This window comes from Dermacentor albipictus, chromosome 5, assembly GCF_038994185.2.
Source record: "Dermacentor albipictus isolate Rhodes 1998 colony chromosome 5, USDA_Dalb.pri_finalv2, whole genome shotgun sequence".
NCBI classification, from domain to species: Eukaryota; Metazoa; Arthropoda; class Arachnida; order Ixodida; family Ixodidae; genus Dermacentor; species Dermacentor albipictus.
Window position 1 is genome coordinate 109,478,616 of NC_091825.1, and position 20,585 is coordinate 109,499,200.

The 20,585-nt window shown below is 43.3% G+C and overlaps 2 protein-coding genes across 10 annotated transcripts in view; one reads left to right on the forward strand and one right to left on the reverse strand.

Annotated features, from left to right (window-relative positions):
* LOC135920709 (uncharacterized) overlaps nt 1-20,585 on the reverse strand; it is a 311,372-nt gene that overhangs the window by 53,405 nt on the left and 237,382 nt on the right. The gene's annotated exons all lie outside the window — the stretch shown is intronic.
* Nucleotides 422-20,585, forward strand: part of LOC135920698 (uncharacterized) — a 40,800-nt gene continuing 20,636 nt past the window's right edge. Inside the window, exons 1-5 of one of the 2 annotated variants that reach the window (XM_065454920.1) lie at nt 422-516; nt 8,824-8,934; nt 9,045-9,156; nt 15,897-15,945; nt 19,873-19,970. In XM_065454920.1, the coding sequence (XP_065310992.1) occupies nt 9,070-9,156; nt 15,897-15,945; nt 19,873-19,970 (234 nt within the window). In that variant the 5' untranslated portion in view covers nt 422-516; nt 8,824-8,934; nt 9,045-9,069. Of the gene's footprint in view, nt 560-8,823; nt 8,935-9,044; nt 9,157-15,896; nt 15,946-19,872; nt 19,971-20,585 lie in introns of both variants that reach the window. The other variant, XM_065454919.1, reaches the window with a different exon arrangement.

Here is a 20,585-nt window from a genome sequence, read left to right on the forward strand (position 1 = left end):
GCGAGGCAAGCCCTCAACGTCCCTTCATGGGAGGCTTAGGCCCGGCCATCATAAAGTGCTGGTTATACAATAAAAGTTTATTCCTCCTCCATCCTGTAACACTGTCTGTTTTCTTGTGCTTATTACAAATGAATCTTGCAGCCATCCTTTGAATTTTCTCTAGCCTGGTAACATTCTGTTTCGTATGCGGGTCCGACAAGGTTGCTGCGTACTCTAAACTGGGCCTAACATGGGTTTTATAAGCCGTCAGCTTAATTTTGAGCTCCGCGTTGCAAAGCATGCGTCGGATGGCTCGTAGGGCTAGAAATCCTTTAACGCGCGACCTTGCGCGAGCAGCGCAAACGGCCACGAGGTAAAAGATGGCAAGAAAGAAAGAAGAAGCTTCGAGGCGGTACGTCGGTTTGAATGCAACAATGGAACAGCAAGTGCTAACGTGCCCCTAAGCACGAGCGAGATGAAGAAGAAGAAGCACCGTTCTTGAGCTTGAGTGGTCGGTTCGAGCTACCCGTCTGCAAGGTGCGAGCAGGAGGCCTGGCGAGCTGGTGTTCGGATCGCAACAGTGAGCTATCGCGGTTTTGGCTAAGTGTCGGGCGGATTTAGTCCAGTTTTGTAGATACCAAGCAGGGTTTTAAGATAAATTTATATTGTCTGATAAGGAGATAGTGCCACAAATGTCGAAAAATTATCCAGGGGACGGGACGGGGCGATCTCCGCCTTGGTCGGCTTCCCTACCTGATCAAATATCTCTCTAAGCTTTCTTTCGTAGTGGGGTGAGCAGCATTCCTGTGGCGCTGGTGCATTTGCATAGAGGAGCCATCCGGCTCAACAACCCGAAGGCAGTGCAGGCGGAACTTCAGGCGGCAACGCATCACTACTTGCACATCACTGATGTACGAGAGTTTGGCAGATGTGCGATTGTTTGCCGTTCGCCAGACCAGGCGTGTGTGTACGACTTACTTAGGTGCTCATCATTTGGATCGATGCAAGTGAGTGCATTCATTCCCCCGCATCTTACCTGCACTAAAGGAATAGTTCGTGGTGTAGACTCCTCTTTAAGTCCGACAGAGACCCTAGAAAAGCTCTCCGCGGCTGGAGTAATTGCTGTTTAGCGGTGCAACAGAATGGTGGATAATAAACGTGTCCCCACTGAGTCAGTAATTGCCACGTTTGCAGGTACATCTTGCCCTACTGAGATGAAAGTCTGGCCTCTAATATTCAGAGTGGACCCGCTTGCCACGCGTCCATTACTATGTCGCAATTGTTGGCGCTATGGTCACAGCATGGGTGGTTGCAAATCCATCCTTCGTTGTTGCGTCTGCTGCGGGAGTCATTCCACTAGTGATTGCTCGGCCAAGTCGGACTCTTGCTGTCTCTGCAGTGAAGCCCACAAGGCTGATTGCTCAAACTGCCCTGCTAGAACTCAAGAAGTCCAAATACTGGAAGTTATGGACAAAAGGCGCTGCTCGCGCCAAGAGGCCATTGCGGCAGTAAAGGAAAGAGCCCATAATTATGCGAGTGTGACAGCACGACACAAAGCTGTCGTTGATGGAAGCCTGCCAGAGGCAATCGCACAAGCTATTGAAAAGTCTATGGCTAAAATTATGGAGCGCATTGTAGAAAGCGGCACGGAATCATTTAATGGACTAGTATCCTCAAAGTTAGAACAATTATTACCGAGTGCTACTGCCCTGCCATCGAGCTCTGACATGAAGGCTTGTTTAGCCCACTCTCAGGAAAATGTGGCAATTGCGTCCACAACCAATATAGAGCAAGTTAGGCCTGTTCCAGGTTCCTCAAACAAGGCAACTAATAGCCCAGACAACTCTGATTATCAAGATACCTCAAACATGGAAATTGACGTGAGGGCACTGAAAAAGAGGTGTTCACCCCTTGAGGCTATCACTTCACACTCAGTGAATCCAAGAAAATGCTCCCTGAAGTCAACCCAAAATGTAATATTTTGGAGAATGCTGTGGGCTCTGCGGTGCTCTCATCACTGGAAGGTAAATGAGGGTGCTGCAGTGCAACTGCAGATCAGTATTCGCTGCTTCTACTGATTTAAACGTTCTACCTTCTCAAATTTCTCAAGATGTAATTTTACTGCAAGAAACCTGGTTATCCCCTGAAAAACAAATTTCTCTGCACAATTTTAGGTCCTTTCGCCCAGATCGCCCGTCTAGAGGTGGGAGACTGTTAATTAGGGTCTCAAGCAAGTTTTGCCACAGGGCAAATATATCATTCCAGTTGTCTCCAGAATGTGAAATTCTAGCAGTAGAAATTACTCTCCCTGGCAGTAGGCCTATTTCGTTGGTCAATATATACTTTCCCTCGGGTGCGCAGGGTACACGCCCACTAGACTCGGTTCTGGCAAAATGCAGTATAGTTTTGGCAGGTGACTTCAACTCTTATCATGTATCATGGGAATCCAGGACATACCTGTGCGGAAAGCGTCTATGGGACTGGGCAATAACAAATAACCTTTCATGTCAAAATTCGGGATCAGTTACATTTCTTCGCTGACAGTTTAGATCTGTGCTGGATCTTACATTTTCGGGTCCAGATCTTTCCATATCCGCATGGGAAACGGTGAATGTCGGGACAACCAGCGGTCATTTTCCAGTTTTGTTTGAAGTGGTAGCTCCGCAGTCCACCGTGGAGGCTCGAATCCACTCTTTTGTAGATTACCGTACATTTAAAAAATGCTTGCAGACCACTTTCAAGTCAACTGAATATTCTCCAATGAAAGCTGAGGATATCTGCTCAATCATTGATACTTCGCGCAAAAGATCAGAGTTCCAGTTAAAGGCACGCAAGAACACTGCTTCTACAAATTGGTTGATTGAAGATTGCTCGCGGGACTACAAGCGACGTAAAGCTGCATGGAAACAACTCATGCATAACCAGTCTCCGAAAAACTGGAGTAACCATAAATTTATTGCTGGAACATTTAAAAGAACGGTGCCTAAGGCAAAAGACGATTACAATGTCCGACATTTCGAATTCCTTTCAAAATGAAATAATAAGCATGCATTATTTCGGTTTTTAAGAACCCAAAAAATAATTCCACGCCCCTTGAACTGAGAGTCGGTAGTTTTAAGCACAAGTGAAAAATCTGACTCTCTAAAGGTAATCGCGAGAGGGTTAGAGACCCGATTCGCTACCTCTCTTCCCTCCTCTCCTCACGGAGAGGGCGCTTCAGACGATTTCGAAGAGTTTTCAGAATGTCAGAATTGTCCTAAACTGTTTCCTGTTTACCAGCTGCAGCCCCAGGTCCCGATGGACTCACTACCAAGATGATTAAACTCGTCTTTAAAGTCGCTCCTAACGGCTTGTTAGATGCCGTAAATTACTCAGTACAATATGCACGGTTCCCTCCTGTGCGGAGAATTGCGGAGATGATTTCCCTGCTGAAAGACCGAACCAAAGGGTATGTTCTAGACAATATTCGGCCTATTTCTCTAACATTAAATTTTGTAAAATTAATAGAAATATTAATAAACGCACGTATGTTTAAGTTTGTGACCACAAGAGAATTATTGAGCCCCTGCCAAATTGGATTTAGACCAGGGATGTCGATTTGGTGCGCACATGTCGACCTAGAAAGCCGAATTCAGTTGGCTCGTTATCAAAAACAATACGCAGCTCTAGTTACATTAGACATTTCTAAAGCATACGATAGTGTAGAATACCCTTTATTAATAAAGATGATGCAGGATATTGGATTGCCTGACTACTTCGTGACGTGGACTGCAGGGTTCTTGCAGGGCAGGGAATTTTACTGTGCACAAAGTGGAATTTCGTCTGGAAAATTCAGACAAACACGCGGGGTTCCTCAAGGCGCAGTTTTGTCCCCGCTGTTGTTTAACGTCCTACTCAGCTCCATTCCTTATCATCAGAATGTAAGCACGTACGTTTACTCTCATGATATAGCGTCCTTTGCTACAGCAAGTTATATTCAGTCACTGTACGAATGCTTACAGGAATACATATATGCGAGCTAGAAGCATGGCTGGACAGTATTCGATTGTCCCTTAATTTAAATAAGAGTGCCGTTCTCGTCTTTCCCCTACAAGACCCAGTTACTATATCCCTTTCATACCGCCATTCCACTATGTCACAAGGGGAAAAAGTCAAGTACCTTGGAATTATTTATGATGGAAATCTTAATTGGCGTGAGCATATTGAACATATAACTTTAAAAGCTTCTCGTGCAATGGGGATATTCAGAAGGTTAAGCAATAATCGATTGCACCATTTACAATTCCCTCGGAGCAGGAAATTTTGCAAAACAAGACAAACGGAAGTCACATTAACGAGACTGCGTTGTCGAGTACCATCTCTAAATGTTTACATGCACCGATCTGGTCTGGCAATATTCCCATTGCGCCATTTTTGCAACTCATTAGAGACGATTGAGCACTACTTTCTGGAATGCCGGCGTTTCTCCTCCATGAGAAAAATGACATCAGAAATTACAGTGCGACAGCTCGGCCTATCATTGAACACTCCGGTACTGCTGTCTTTCGGAGCGTCTGCGCTTGGGCACTCACACAGGAATGTGTGCTTCGCCTTAGAAAAATTTCCTTTTGAGTCAAACCGATTTCATTGTTGACCATATTATTCTTTTCATTCCTCCTCTGTTGCCTCATTTATATTATAAATATTTTTTTCTCTTCATTGAATGACAGGCTACTGAACCATTTTTAATTTTCCATGCTTAAATTTATGCAACAAAATTATAGATTTTTAAATTCATTTCCTGAACACATAAGCAAAGTCTTCCCGACTCTTGGCCAATCCCCGTGAGTTGCTATGCGCCAAGCTCATCATAATCATCATCAAATGCTGCTGGGAAGCACTTCCCTGTCGGCCCTTTCTGAGCTATTTTTGGCTCCCAGGGTTTTGGCCAAGGATTGAGTAGTTGTTTTTTCTTTTATACATTGTCAACTGTTTTGCTAGTGTCATTATTATTTAGGCAATCAGACCAGGCAGATGCCCTTTTCTTCACCAGGGCCAGGGGCTTTCCCTTGGTCCGCCTCTAATCCTCTGCAGGAGTTACCTGTGCATCTGTTTCTACGCAACCGCGTCACATCAGTTCCTGTGGCTCTTGTTCCAACCAATGACGGCGACATAGGGATGAAGAATCCAAAAGCGATTCAAGAAGAATTGCGATCGGCGATGGCCTATTTCTAGAACATTACTGAGGTCCGCCAATTTTGCAGAGAAGATATCCTCTGCTGCAGACTAGTCCTGTGTACAAGACCTTTTAAAGTGTTCGCTGTTTGCTGCCAATCCGGTGAGCGCATTATTCAATGCGCAAGCGTTAATGATAACACACAGGGCTCAGATGAAATGGACATGTATCTTCGATCGTTAAAACGATGTAGGTCCCCTCTGTCAAAAAAAGCTACGACACTAACTCACTCAAAGACCAAAAAATATCTGAAAAACAGCCTTACAAAGGAACATTTCTTAAAGAAAAGCATTTTGAGTAAGGCAGTTACTGAGTTCTTCTTTCGCAACCATAGGACTCCTCAAAAGTATTCATTGGAATTGCCGATCAATTCACTCTGCAGCAACAGATTTATTGCATTTATCATCGAAATTCCCCCGGATATCATTGCTTTGCAAGAAACATGGCCTTCAGGAAATCAATCTTTTCAATTAAATAACTACCGATCTTTCCGACTGGATGGTCCATCGAAGGGCGGAGGTTTAGCTTTCTTTATCACTAACAGAATTAGCCTTAAGGCAAAGATTTCATATAAACATATGTTTCCTGAAAGTGAAATTTTTGCATTAGATATAACCATACCAGGGCGCCTACCTTTCTCGCTAGGTAAATTTATACTTTCCTGTGAGTCTGCAGAACACTCGATGTTTGGATACAGCAGCGTCTTCATCGTTTAAGGACAAAATTCTTGTTGGAGATTTCAACTCCCATCACAGGTACTGGGGCTTTCAATCTGATCAATGTGGTAAACGCTTGTGGGATTGGACAATAGATAATAATCTGTCTCGTCGGAACTCTGGAATTCCTACATATATTTGCAATCCTTCCCGCTCAGCATTGGATTTAAGTTTCGCAAGTTCGTCCCTCACTAGCTCATCCTGGACAGCCTTGGACTGTGCCACCAACAGTGACCACTTTCCAATAATTTTTGAAAATTGCTTGCCCGATAATGCCATCATGCTCTCAGGTACGCGTATTTGTAGATTATAATAAATTTAAATCCGATCTTAAGGTACATTTGGCTTCCTATTCTGAAGAGCGTGAGGACACCAAGGCTATGAAACTTTGTGCTATGATCAAAAGGACCTACAAAAAAGCTGAGTTTAGTGTTACATCTGCAAAGAAAGCATATTATAGCCCTTGGTGGAATACAGACTGCACGCGAGATCACCGACGCCAACATGCAGCTTGGAAGCAACTTCTTTACAACCAGTGCCGAAAAAATTGGTCTGACTACAAATTTAAGCAAAATATAAGAACAAAATAAGCAAGAACCTATTTCACAGGTTGAGTCTCTAAAATATTTGGGAATCATATATAATAGAAAATGCAACTGGAGTCCACACATAGAAAGTGTAGCGTGTAAGGCTCGATATGCTTTAGTTACTCTGCGAAGAATGAGTAACCGACAATATGGACTGCGTAGGGATTTACTGCTAATGATTTATAAAATTTTTATGCGCCCCATATTGGAATTCGGGTGTGTATTGTTCTCAGGCGGTCCTGCTTATAAAACAGACTCAGGTTCTTTTGGAGCGTGAGGCCCTGCGCCTGTGCCCGTGTCTGCGAGTTTGACTGGGCTATTAATAATCAAGAAGCGCGCCTACCAACATTGCCCTGCAGATTTCGCATCTTAACAATTCAAACATTTCTAACATTTTGCAGCTTGCCGCGCTTAGACGATCTGAATACGCCTTTATTAATGATCCAAATTCCTTCTTTCTTGCTCAGTGGCCTCATTTTCATACTCCACAGATTGTATTTGTAGAAAAACAACTAGATAGTCTGACTGTGAACATTCGAGAGGTAATTCCATCAACTGAATCAAATCAGAATATTAAGATAGAATTTAATGACATTTCCCCCAAACTAAAAGTTTCCATCAGCCACTTTCTTAATTAACCTGTTGCAAATTACCTTGCACAAGTACAAACAAATAACATAATAGCTACAGATGCTTAAGTGAACATTGAAAAGGCGGGCGTAGGCATTTTCTCGCTTCCGCTTGGCTGGTCATTCTTTTTGAGGCTGCCAGATGTCACTCCCGTTTTCGAAGCTGAGTTTTCAGCAATTATTTTGGCGCTTCCGAAACTCCGTTCAGACGCAGTATAGGTGCGGTTATTATAACAGATTCCCTTTCGGTCTGTACTTCGCTTACAGCTTCGTCCAACACTAAAGACGTTTCTAACATTAGTTCGTCCACAGTTGAATTCTCTAAAACTATTATGGGTACCTGGCCACCGTGGATTACATTCTAATGAAATGGCAGACTTATTAGCGCGAGTATCCCTGAGTGGACCTATAATGCCGGTTCTTCCAGTAGTGGCGCACATAACAGCTATTAGATCTAGAAAATGTCCCATTCATAAAGATGTCAATTAATCAATAATAACATGGACAAAATTTCAGCGCCTAATATTTCCGTGGAAAATCCAGTGGTGTCCATCAAGACAATCAGAAGTAGGGATCATGGGATTACGCGGCCGTGTCCCTCCATTAAGCCTATATTTACACAAGACTGGTCTGACGCTATCGCCTCTGTGTCCATACTGCGAAGAAACAGAATCCCTAGATCACTATATTTTGTTATGTCGGCGATACAAATTGTTAAGAAAAAGACATCTGGAAATTCCGCTTGCTAAATTAGGGTTAATGTTATCATCAGAAATAATACTATCTTTCGGTGCGTCAGTTACAGGGGTCAGCCACAGGGATATGTGTTTGATGCCGTTTGCGGTTAAACCCATTCAATCAACTAAACGAATAACTTTTTGATTGTCCTTTCGTAATTTGCTTGTTTTTGTCTTTCTTTCTCAATTTTATTTAATCGAATATGGAACACTGTAAGAGATTAGGTAATTGTTTCAGCACGCAATTCTAGCCCCCCCCCCCCCCCCCCCCCACTGTGTTTACGAGCTATGGGGCCGTCGTCATCATCATCATTTCTCGCTTGCAACCTGTTTAGTTTTATGCGAATGTTGGACCTCGTGTGACGCACTGTTCACGTAAACTGACAGGTTTGCGAAGAACAGCTTACGCTAGGGCTTACAAAAAAAGAAGCATGAGTATCGCACTATAGTCTCAATGGTAAACTGGCAGTTTCTCCTCTCTAATGTCAGTTGATCTGTGACTTAAAATAACACCGACATGTTTTTTTCTTCTTTTATGTCCCAGTAATTATAGTATACAGCTCCTCGCGTATCGGTTCATTGTATATTAAGACCTCCCGCTCACCCACCCCCACCCCCGAAAAAAATGAAGAAAAGGAAAGATCATTGGGGAAATTCAGTAAAGATACAAAATGGAATCCAACGTTGCAAAATTGAACTGTTCTCTGTGGCCTGCTGGTTTGAAACGTGTTCTTGAATCGGGGTAAGGTGTGGCATCACATGGGCTGTGCCCTCCGAGAAGTGCCACCCTAGGCGAGCTCCTCTTTTGCCTACACTCGGGATGAAACGCCCATGATTTAACAACCGCACTTCTATAAACACCTGGGCCAACGGATCTTTAAGTCAGTCGACTTTGTCCGCTCTCCTTCGATGAATATCTTATAATACAATTTAATATTCAGTGATCTGGGTTTGTCCTAGGTCCAGTTGGAGTCACTACTGGTCCAGCCTACACGTGTACACGTGCGACGGTACCACGTCTGATTAGACAAGCTTGAGGAGAGTGCGTGCCAGTTGAATCCTGCTCGTGCAGTAAGTACACTGTTTAATTGTTGGAGCGCATCGGTAATGAAAGTTTATCAGTGCTGTTCTATTTGGCGTGGAACTGTCTCCTCATTAAGCCTTCTCCAAATATTTGCAAGTGTTGATACCTTCTACCGGAAAGAAATGCTTCTGTTGCCTGGAATTCTGGTTCTGCTCGCCACATGTGCTCAAAGCAAGAGAGACGTCGGCCAGCTGCCGCTAGGAATTAAGGTGAGCAAAGCAGGACGAAAGATTTGCAAGCGAACTACTTCAGAATAAGAAAGAAATTTAGTTGGTCGTATTGTCTGCGGCGAGCCATAATTTAGTCTTCTTGCCAGTCGTATTAGTTTTCTCATATAGTTTCTCAGGACAATAGCTGCAACTGTCACTACTAAAGCAAGGCTACGTATGAAGACTGTCGGCAAAAAAGCGCGGTCCTATACAACGTATGTACCAAATGGTTTCAGTACAGCGTAGACGTATATAGAAATACCGGAAAACGTAGACGACAACAGCTTTGAGGGAGACATTTTATAACACTGCGATCAACAAAATTGCGCACGAACTCTTTTGGGTGTCTACATTGCACCACGTAATGGAAGCCAATCAGGGCGTAGCCTACTTTGTGCGCGAAGCTGAGCTCGTTGGTTGAGCAACATTTCGCGAAAAATAGCCCAGCAAGAGGACAGCGCCTGAGTTGTTTCGCCTTTCAGTGATACTGTTGCTGCGCTGTTTCTTACTTTTCGAAATTGGGCACAGCATATGAAGAAGAGAAAAATTAAAAAAAAAAGCAAATGCTCTTGTTGCGCCAGGGCTTTCTCGATACAATACAATACAATATTTGGGGTTTTACGTGCCAAAACCACTTTCTGATTATGAGGCACGCCGTAGTGGAGGACTCCGGAAATTTTGACCACCTGGGGTTCTTTAACGTGCACCTAAATCTAAGCACACGGGTGTTTTCGCATTTCGCCCCCATCGAAATGCGGCCGCCGTGGCCGGGATTCGATCCCGCGACCTCGTGCTCAGCAGCCCAACACCATAGCCACTGAGCAACCACGGCGGGTAGGGCTTTCTCGATGTGTAGTAAAGCAGGTCAGGAGATGATACGTGAGTTTTCTATCTCTATTAAGCGCTGTCCAACTTCGCAAGAGAATGCTTTTCATGTCCATCGATCTTGCGTTGCCTCCAGTATACTGCGGCATTCAGCCGTTGCAACAGCACGGCGCGCCATAATCTCGAAGACCACGCTTTTAGCGTATACCGCGATATCGCCGCTCGTCTTGAGGCAAGCGGAACGCCCCCGCGCATGAGGTGAAATGCATTGTAAAAGCCCAGTTCATTCTATTGCATTGAATTTAGAGCGTCAAATGCATAGGCAGTGAAGAGCCAACTTCAATCACCTGTTGGTATAACCTTGAGAGGGCAACAACACAATACAAAGCACGCTGGAAAAAAATGGGCGACGAAATGTCCTACATTTCTTGGACGCTGCGCATGAGCGAATATGTTTGATTTATCTGCTGGTGTAAACTTATCGTCAGTGCCATAAAGTTGAAGTCTTAATCAGTGAGAAAAGGAAGGGCACGCTAAGGAAGAACATTCCTGACGCATTATGGTTGCCATGTCACAATATGTCGCTACCAGTGCATTTTTTTTTCTTTCTACGTGATCAGCGTGCTCTGGTATACGAGTTCGGTATTACGTCATTGACAAGTTCAATGCTGCAGTTCTAGCCTAGAATTCGCGTGGCAGAATTCCCAATGTCTTCCTTTACATCTGGCTTTTCCGCGCGTGTTAAGTCTATGCGGAGAAGCTCTCTTTACGTAGGATCAAAATACGTGACGTTAGTGTACGCTAGGGTATCCAAGTTCAACTGCAGCGCTTCGTTACCAACCAGCCAGCGGTAGCCGCTTACCTGCGTGGCCGCACAGTGTGATTTCCTTCATATGCGGCTTCACTGCATGCTTTAAATCTACGCGGAGAAGCACTCGCTTGCACATTTAGACGTGTGCTTTTAGACCACAATTTCCTGACACGTGATCGCTCCCCGTCCTTCCAGCACACGTCCTACACATTCTAGCTACGTTTTCGCATCACGCTTGTATACAGCCTAGAAGTGACGTGTTCTCTGTAGATTCATAGCTTAAATGCAGGTGACTCCGTGAACAAAATGATGTGCTTTTCGCACGCTTACTCTCAAATGGCTGTTTAATACTTTTTCGCGTACGCGTAGTGCACAGAAGCTACTGTCAGGTGCTGCTGCTTCTTAGTTACGTGCAAACAGATACTCATTTTTATCAAGTTCACTTGCTTTATTTGGGTTGTCGCTTTTTTCTAAATTCCCTATAGTCCTACAAAAAATATAAGGCTTCATGTCACAAAGACACAATATGGCTATGGGAGAGGCCATAGGGAGATACCTCCGGATTTATATTGGACTACCTCGGATACTTCAGTGTGAGCCCCAAAGCTCGGTGCGCATGGATTTTTGCGTTCCGCCCCAACTGGAGTTGGGCCGCCCCAGCTGCGATTCAGACCCGCAACGACGTGTTGATGAAGTAATGTTAATTCTATAGCTAAAGTGACCGGCCGACTTCGCTTAGCCCAACGAGCGAACAGGGGGCAAATTCTGGTTTTTAATACCCATACCTAAACTCCCGCAGATGTATGTTCCACTTGCGACCTGGGATACGTCGGTGTGGAGTAAAAGAATGCAGGGATGTTAGCACAACAAGCAATAAGATAGACTTTGGCAACGTGTTGAGCACGCTTGAAATGTGTTTAACTTCACAGAAAAAACGCCAACATGATCTTAACCTGATCTGTAGTTTTCACTGCTAGCCGACAGCGTCGACCAGCCGTAAACATCACGTAACTAAGTCCTCGCAAATATGCTTTATTTTATAGTCAAAACTTGCTCTGTACTGAAAAGAGGGGGGAAAAAACGGTGGATATATCGAACCCAATCTTGCGGGCGAATTTTTTTTTTAATTCTGGGGTTTTACGTGCCAAGACTATGACTTGATTAATGAGGCACGTCGTAGCGGGGGATTCTTTAACGTGCGCCTAATACACCGTGCACAGGCGTCCTTGCATTTCGCACCCATCGAAATGCGTCCGCCATGGCCGGGATTCGATCCCGCGACCTCCTGCTTAATTACCAGAGCAACGTCATAGCCAGTGAATAATTCGCAGGAAACCGCATTGTACTGACTGTGAAATCAAGAGGAGGGCGACAACACAGCGGCCGATGAGTTTCAGAAGCCAGGGGTTGTGCGTGTACGCTTTAGCACGAGCGAAAGTATTCTATTACAGGCGCCACCAATAACAACCACACAACATACGTTGATGGTTATCACTGTATAGGTTAACTTCGATTCACACGCCCCAGCATGAATTCTTCGGCCCTGGGGTGCGTGCTTTATATCAAGGTAGGTGCATTAGAGATATTACATACATACATACATACATACATACATACATACATACATACATACATACATACATACATACATACATACATACATACATACATACATACATACATACATACATACATACATACATACATACATACATACATACATACATACATACATACATACATACATACATACATACATACATACATACATACATACATACATACATACATACATACATACATACATACATACATACATACATACATACATACATACATACATACATACATACATACATACATACATACATGCATGCATGCATGCATGCATGCATGCATGCATGCATGCATACATACATACATACATACATACATACATACATACATACATACATACATACATACATACATACATACATACATACATACATACATACATACATACATACATACATACATACATACATACAAAAGTGGGACAACCTTTATGTAGTTGAAACGTTTACGCAGTTTTCTTCCTATTCATTAAGTGCGCATATAAACGCGAATATGTACGGAGTCTGCATATTATAGATAGGCTCCTTCGTTTTCGGGTTTTATGTTTTTTTGAATTTCCGAGGGTAAAAATCGGATGTTACCTTTAAAGAGGAAAACCAGAGAGAAATCGGATGTTTTGTTGCGTGACAGGAAAACCGAGGAGAAAATGGAAGGAAAGGGGGGGGGGTGTTTAGCAGCCCAATATTTGAGATTTTTTCAAGTAATATTTACTAGCGATTATCACAAGCGATGGTCTACTTTCGGACACAAACGTCCTATTTAAACAAGCAAAATCCTTATGCAGGAACGGAAACATGTAATGGCAAAGCGAGCAGCTCGCAAATCATGGGACGAACTGATCTTACAAATGCTTGGTTTATAGCGCCAAGGGATACAGACAAAGGCTAGAAGCAGACAGGACGAGCGCTCGTCCTGTCTGCTTCGAGTCTTCGTCTGGATTTTTACGTGCTATAAATCAAGAATATGTTACCGTACCAACTCGCCCAACTGTACATCCTTCTGATCATACAAATACTCGTTGTCAGGCATGATTCTTACATGAAAAAGAAATCACATAAACAAAAACAATAAATAGAGACCTCTTTGGAGGTACCTTCTTTACATTGTTCTCTGCACTTTTCCAAAAAAGGAAAAGCAATTACAAAAAGTAATGCACAGGGTCATGCTTCGCAGGATGTGTAATATGCTTTCTTTCTCTTTTTTTCCTTGTCCTATAAGCCATTTTTGATGTACGTCATCATTGTCATTGGGAGAATTTCTCTGTGCATCTTAAGTGTGTCGAGCATGTCTGTTGTCTTCCTGTTTTACTAGTTCTAAATATACGCTCTTGCACAAAATAATGGAATACCAAAGACAAACCAGTCAACCTTTCTTTGAACGTCGTCACAGCTACCGTTCGTACTGAAAAGCAACGTTAGCGCTACGGTAATTAGCTTCGTAGCGCATTACCGCCGTTTAGATGTGTCGGAAATGCGATTCAGTGCACCATTATCGTATTCATGTAAACGCGGTTACTAAAAAAAGCAAGCTTTCTTTGACTCAATGCTAACAGGCGCGGAATACGCACTATTGTTATATATGCCGGCTTTCGCTTGAGTGTTAAGCAAGAACGAGGCATGCACCATATTCGTATGGTAATAGTATTAATTGTATATCTGGACCACTTGTTAAACAAAAAATAAGTGGGGGGGGCAGCGTTTTTTATTTAACTCCTGTATTTATTATTATATTTTGCGAAAGGGCAAACATCGCGGAGAAATCAAGTTTAACCCGATTTTGATGAAATTTGTCCGGGGTGCGAAAATCTGGAGATATGGATTACCCAAAAACACGACGGACCCTAAATACAGCCAAGCGTGACTGCTACACCAAAAATAATCTAATTAGCTAATTACCCAAACAATTATTTATTAACTCCCACAATAATCAATCAACTAATTAAATGAGAAGTTAACTTACAAGCTAACAAATTATTTTGTTAACAAACGAAAGAAATAATCAGCTAGCAAACTAACTAACCAACCAACCAACTGACTGACTGATTGACTATTCTTGCGTTAATTCTATTATGCAACGAAACATTCATACTTGAGTGAGCACATTTGCGCTGCACCGCCATGCGTATTGGCTGCAGTGGCAAGCTCAACGAAAAGAAGTATTGTTAAAGGTCAGACTTTGGTGAAACCTACCTTGCATTCTTGACGCTTGCCCATGGCTGGTGATGAATGCGAAGAGCCTCAGCATTCCACGTTTGCTAGCTGGTTTTCAGAAAGTCAGGCCACGACAAATCGTCGTTTTGCGATAAGTATTGCGATAACCGCTCTGACAACGAAACTCAAGACATATGCGAGATTTTGAGGCTCTGTGATTCATGACTTATCGTTGTTGGTCTCTCGATAGGTCAATAACTGATCATTACAGTTGAAAGAAGGAAAGAACGACGGAAATAAAGAAAAGCCAACACGCGACATATAACGCATGTTTTCTTGTTTTTTGTTTTCTCGTTTTCTTTTTAAGTCATACAAAACTATTCTTATAAACGCCTGTTGGAGATAGAACAATTTTAGTCATTTTAGTCAATGTTTAGCTAAGTACTTTACAGCGCGTATTGCAATTTACGGATTGTGTAGCCGGTGAGTTCGCAAGGCGTGGTCATTTAAAACAAGTCTGTACTGTGCGTAAGCCGGCAGAAGTGAAACGCGAGCGAATCAGATTGGACTTCAATGCGATTGTACACTTCCACTTTCGTCATAGCTTGAATTGGCGTGACTCAGGCGCCCATGCTGACATTGGGAATTCCATCACGTCTAGAAAGCGAGGCTGCACAACAAACGCCCATTACAATTTGACGTGATCAAGCTAGAAGAAAAAAAATAGACTTTATTCATGTCTTTTCTGTTCGAGCAATTTTCTGTTTGCACTTACTTACTGGTACACTGCCACCTTAGTACTGGCCACACCTTGGTGCACAAATACCAAGGGGTGGCAATAGAAGCGGCAATGTGGCACGCCCCACCATTGCCAACCATTGGAGCAAGAAAAAGGGCGCTTTCGTCGACACAGATCATCGGGGAAAAAAAAAAACGTGTGTTTGGGGATTGCTGCCGTGACTAGTGAATGGTGATCATTAAACGTACGCCCCCATTGTTTCACTTTCTGGAAGAATCGATAAATTGCCGTATGATTTCTAGCTACCAGCTTTACAGGAAACTGCTTTTTTTTTTTTTTTACCGGTTTCGCAATTTACAGGCGTTGCAGCTTATAGCCTCCGCAGAGTGATGATAGGCATGTGAAACGCTGTGCGCCTACAGAGCTAAAGATTGAGATCATTGAAGTGCCTGGTATATGTGATTTGATTCTTAACGTCCAATTTATTCTTATTGATAGATGTTCGGGTTATGCTGATAATGAATGAATGAATGAATGAATCTTTACAGTGGAAAACATAACCGTTAACAAAAGTTACAACCTTTTGCTACACTTTTAGGGACACGGAATCATGGACCTACACAAAGGAGACGTCGCCCTTGTATTCTGTAAGTACGACACCTACAATAATGCATTCTGCAAGCGTGCAAGCGTGCCATCGTATCTGTCGAATTCGTAATTAAGTCGCATCTCGGCTTGTACCCGCTCTGCGTTGCTGGCCGTCGCCGTTGTGTTTTTTAATACCTTGGGAGTTCGAAAATTCTCTCTTCTGACCTTTTTAGACTCTAGCAGAAGCTGTTGTTAGACGGGTTGGTTAGACATTGTTTAAAGGAAGAAGAACGTATACAAAAAACAATGTTTAACGAAACATGTTTAAGGACAATCACTTTCAAGGATTAGTGGCACTTACGCCAAAAAGAAAGATGTAGATTTGAAATAACAAAGTCGGACACACGATCAGGTTCGAACATGCCCGAAGTGACCCTGTAGATCAATAATTCTTTCGCGTGTAGTCTGTTGTCACACAGCCCTCGGTTTTCTTTTGCAGTTTCAAGTATCCCGCTAGGAACCTCTGCTCCGTGTGGTAGCATTGACTCCGAGATTGTAGTAGCTTGTACGTTGTAGTTATTTACCAGTAGATGGCACCACCAAACCGCTCGTAAGCGCAATAGAGGAAATTGCATTTTCGGCAGAAGCTGAGACGGCTGGAAGTTTCTTGGCGCGAAGCAAAGAAAAATCACGCAATTAAGCGAACTTATTTTCGGCAAGTAATCAAGCGTAGTGTAAAAAAAAAAAGCTAAAAGATTAGGATGCCTACGGAGAAGCAAAAAGAATGACCTTAGTGGCCTGTGCTACCGCCTCCATTGCCTGTGCCCCCATCAAAATATGCTCCCACCGCCGCTACGACGCACCACAACCATCACCATCATATTCTTCCTTCTCCTTCTCATTTTTCATAGTCATCATTATCAACTACCTTACGTGTCCCTACCAGATAGTTGAGATCAGTAGCAGATAGTAGAGATTGTAGAGATCACTACATTCAGAGACATTCACCAACAAATAATATATTTCTTTAATCGTGCCTAAATCTCGTAGGCAAATTTGATGAGCATAGTCTATGAAAAACTATTTAATTTGTGCCGGAATACGTTGCAAATTTTTGTGCGTCATTTACTACTGTAGAGGCCCACACTGATACAAAATGTACGCAAAACTCCGAGGTATGGTATGTACCGGGGTTTCGAGATAACTTATGTATACAAGCTGCAGTCCTTAAAGGGACACTAAAGGCAAATACTAAGTCGATGTGGACTGTTTAAATACCATTCCAGAAACCTCGCAACGCTTGTTTCGCGCCAAGAAAGGACTGAGCTCACGAGAAAATTGTATCTTAAGGGTCCGTATACCTTTTCTGAAATGCAAATCTCCCGCCACCCAGCCGGGGTAGTGGTGACGCTGCATACGCCATCACCGCCCTTTGCAGCCGTCGGTGGGTAAAGCGGCGCCCGACAGACGGCGGCACCGGGCCAAGCCGGAGCGGCGGATTCACTGCTGCGGCTTCTTTTTGGTCAAGTGCCGAAGACTGTACGGGAGTTCACTTTAGCTCGGGCATCCCGCGACATCACATGGAAGTTGAATTCTCCGATACTTGCAGTGTGCAAGTTTCGCGAGCCAGCAAAACTAGCCTAGCACTGCGCGATCGGTAAAGTACTGAAACGCGAAAGCCTGGGCGGCGCAGATCGAGCTAAAACGAAACCTTTCGACCACCCGCGTCGTTGTCAACGGTAATTTCATTGAGTTCTTTTTTCTAAACATGAAGTGGAACTGGACAAGTAGCATTTTATTTCATCTTTTAATACAATACGAGGTTTTTTTTTTGCAACGAGTAGTTGAGTACTATAGTGACAGAATTTAACTGAGAAGTGCTTTCGTCATCGGGAAAGTGCTTGAATGTCCCGGGGGAGTCTCTAGTCATGTCCCGCATTTACCTCGATTTCTCAAATATTAAGGCCCTGTTCGCGATCATGTTGACGCCTTAGAGATTCTCGAGCACTAATCTATCACTTTTAGTATTTCCCTTTAGTGTCTCTTTAACACATAATATAACAGCAGTACTTAAAAAATATAAATACACAGTTAATCTAAACAAAATAGATTTACGCTACACTTTCTTCATAATGGCAATTAGTTATATTGTAAAATTATTTAAATTTACATACCTTAAAATAATTTAGAATAATTCAAACACCTTGCAACGTACTGTACAACTTTTTATTCTGTTAGCACTAAATTCCGATATGTATGTTCGTGATGTTGCAATGCATTTTCGACCTTTCGAAAAGCATTATATATAAAGCCCTGTTCCTTTCTTTCAAAATGTGTTATCTTATTGGTGTAGTTATTTTTCAAGGAGCATTTATTTTTGCTGTTAGAGATATCGTTTCCTGTGTTCATTTCTTTTCTTGATGTTTCCGGCAGAAAATATACGTATTCGTGAATGCCACTACCATGTAATTGACCCTGGGAATTCGTGAAGCTACTGCGATAGCTTTTTGCGCAGATGTCCCTCCTACACTGTCCTGGCAAATACAATTTGATTGATTGATTGATTGATTGATTGATTGATTGATTGATTGATTGATTGATTGATTGACAGGCTGCTTAGGCTGGGCAAGGTGGAAAGAAGTACAGGGCTATAGTTGCAGGATGGGAAGATTCTTGTAAGATTCTATCGGACTGGGTTTTGACGGAAACCGCTATATTTGATCGCCGCATGTCACCGCTGGTTGCTTTAGGATCCAGCTGATATCGCGCTGCCATTCTTGACCCAGCGTCCGCAACTGCGTGCTACCCCGGCGTTTCGCGCATTGCTTAATATGTTTAATAAGGAATTCACTGTTTTTGCAAAAATTTATTCCAACTTTGTTATTCGGTCCATCACCTTTTATTTTCGTCACCGTTTATATTCGTTTTACTCGTCAACAAGCGACGAGAAAGAGAGCTCGAGAGAGACATATATAAATAAAATTTCGGAAAAGAAGGAATCGTCTTGAAATGTGCATAACCGGGGGCACGAACGCAGACTATATGCTCGAATAGAAGTTCCAGCTGTGCTGGTTGGTGCAGCTTTGATCCCGCGCCTTTGAGTTTCTGTTATGATTGTTTACTTCACGCTGATATTAATGAAAGAAGTAATGCTTATGCATTTTATTTTACTCGGACAATTAGGAATATCAGCCATACTTTCTCCAAGATGTGACCATATATACCTGAATACCTACCGTTGCGTAGATGGCTCCGTTATAGTTCATGCTCTTCAGCTGAAGAAACGACCACGAAGGCCTCACGACAGCGTCAGAGGACGGACGGATTGGTTGACTGAATGTGCCCAAAGTTTGCAAAGAATGCTAATCGCATTAAAATCTTGGGAGCGAGAAGCTGTGTCGTCATGCCGGACTTGCCGGTGAACCGACATTGCCATTGCAAAGCGCGCAGTAGCCAAAATTGAACGCTATAAGAGCCACCGCCCCATTAAAATGTGTCTTCGGAATTCCAGGTCTTGCCAAGCGCTTCATGCAATCATTTCTCAACCTTGATGATGATGCACTAGAAGTAACCACACGTAAGCTAAAACCAGCTCACTCCCTCGTGAATTAAGTATAGTATACTTGGAGGATTGAAACTATGTACTTTGCTTGCGCATGCGCATGGGTTCATGTGCATAAACGCTATGTTAGAATTGAAGCTGCTTGGGCTGTTGTGCTGCTATCATGTTCGTATAAACGCGGCTACGTAGGTGTTCCGAAGTGATTACGACAAGTAACCTTTTCTCTTGATGTACTACGGCATATCCATGGGATAACGGCTGTGCGAAGGTGCTTGAGCCAACGAAGGGTGCGGTAGCAACAACACGGAATCAGTGGCATCTCGTAAACAAGAAACGCGTGACGAGCTTCTGTTATTGCTTGCTTTAGAATATCCGTGTCGAGCTGCAGCGACATTTCTCACTGCGCCTAGGCGCGCGTGCGCAGACGTGACGGTGAGCAACCTAGGGCACGATCCACTCTCCCTGTCACTCGTGAGCCGCTCGTGTTGCCAGCAAGTGGCACCCGGCGACGTCGACTGTGACGTAAGCGAAATAACCATTATGTGGTTGCGGTTATGGGCCTTGCTTCTGAAAGCTTTGTCGCATTGTCATGCATGCGTGCTGCTGCAGCTTTCCGCGATGCGCTGGTATCGAGGCTGCCTGTAGAACCCTAAGAGAATGTTGAGAGTAACACAATTCTTAGTGCGGAAATAGCCAGATGTGTACATTTTAGGTCCCTTGAAACGGCTTTATTAGTTAAATTTTCTTCATCGCCTGAGTTCATCCAGCCTTGTGGCATTACTGTTATGTGTACACCTATTAACTGACATATATCTTGGCGATAAATCTTGACTTTCACGAAAGAAAAACCTATTACGGCATAGACAAAGGTACTCTTAATATGCATAGACTATGGGTCTGCTAAAATTACCGCGACAGAGGCGGTGTCTGGTGTGAAAAGCGTAAGCCATCTAGATGGTGTTGTATAGGGCACGTCAACAAGTTTATTCACCGCCTCGGCGCATGCAATAGGGCAACTGCAGTGATATCCGTAGTATTGGTCACGGTGGTGTGGTGCTTGTTATAGTGGCAGTGGCATAAATTGAGGAAGAATTGCGAATCTATTGACCCTTTTCGCGGCGATCCCGTGAGCGCTGC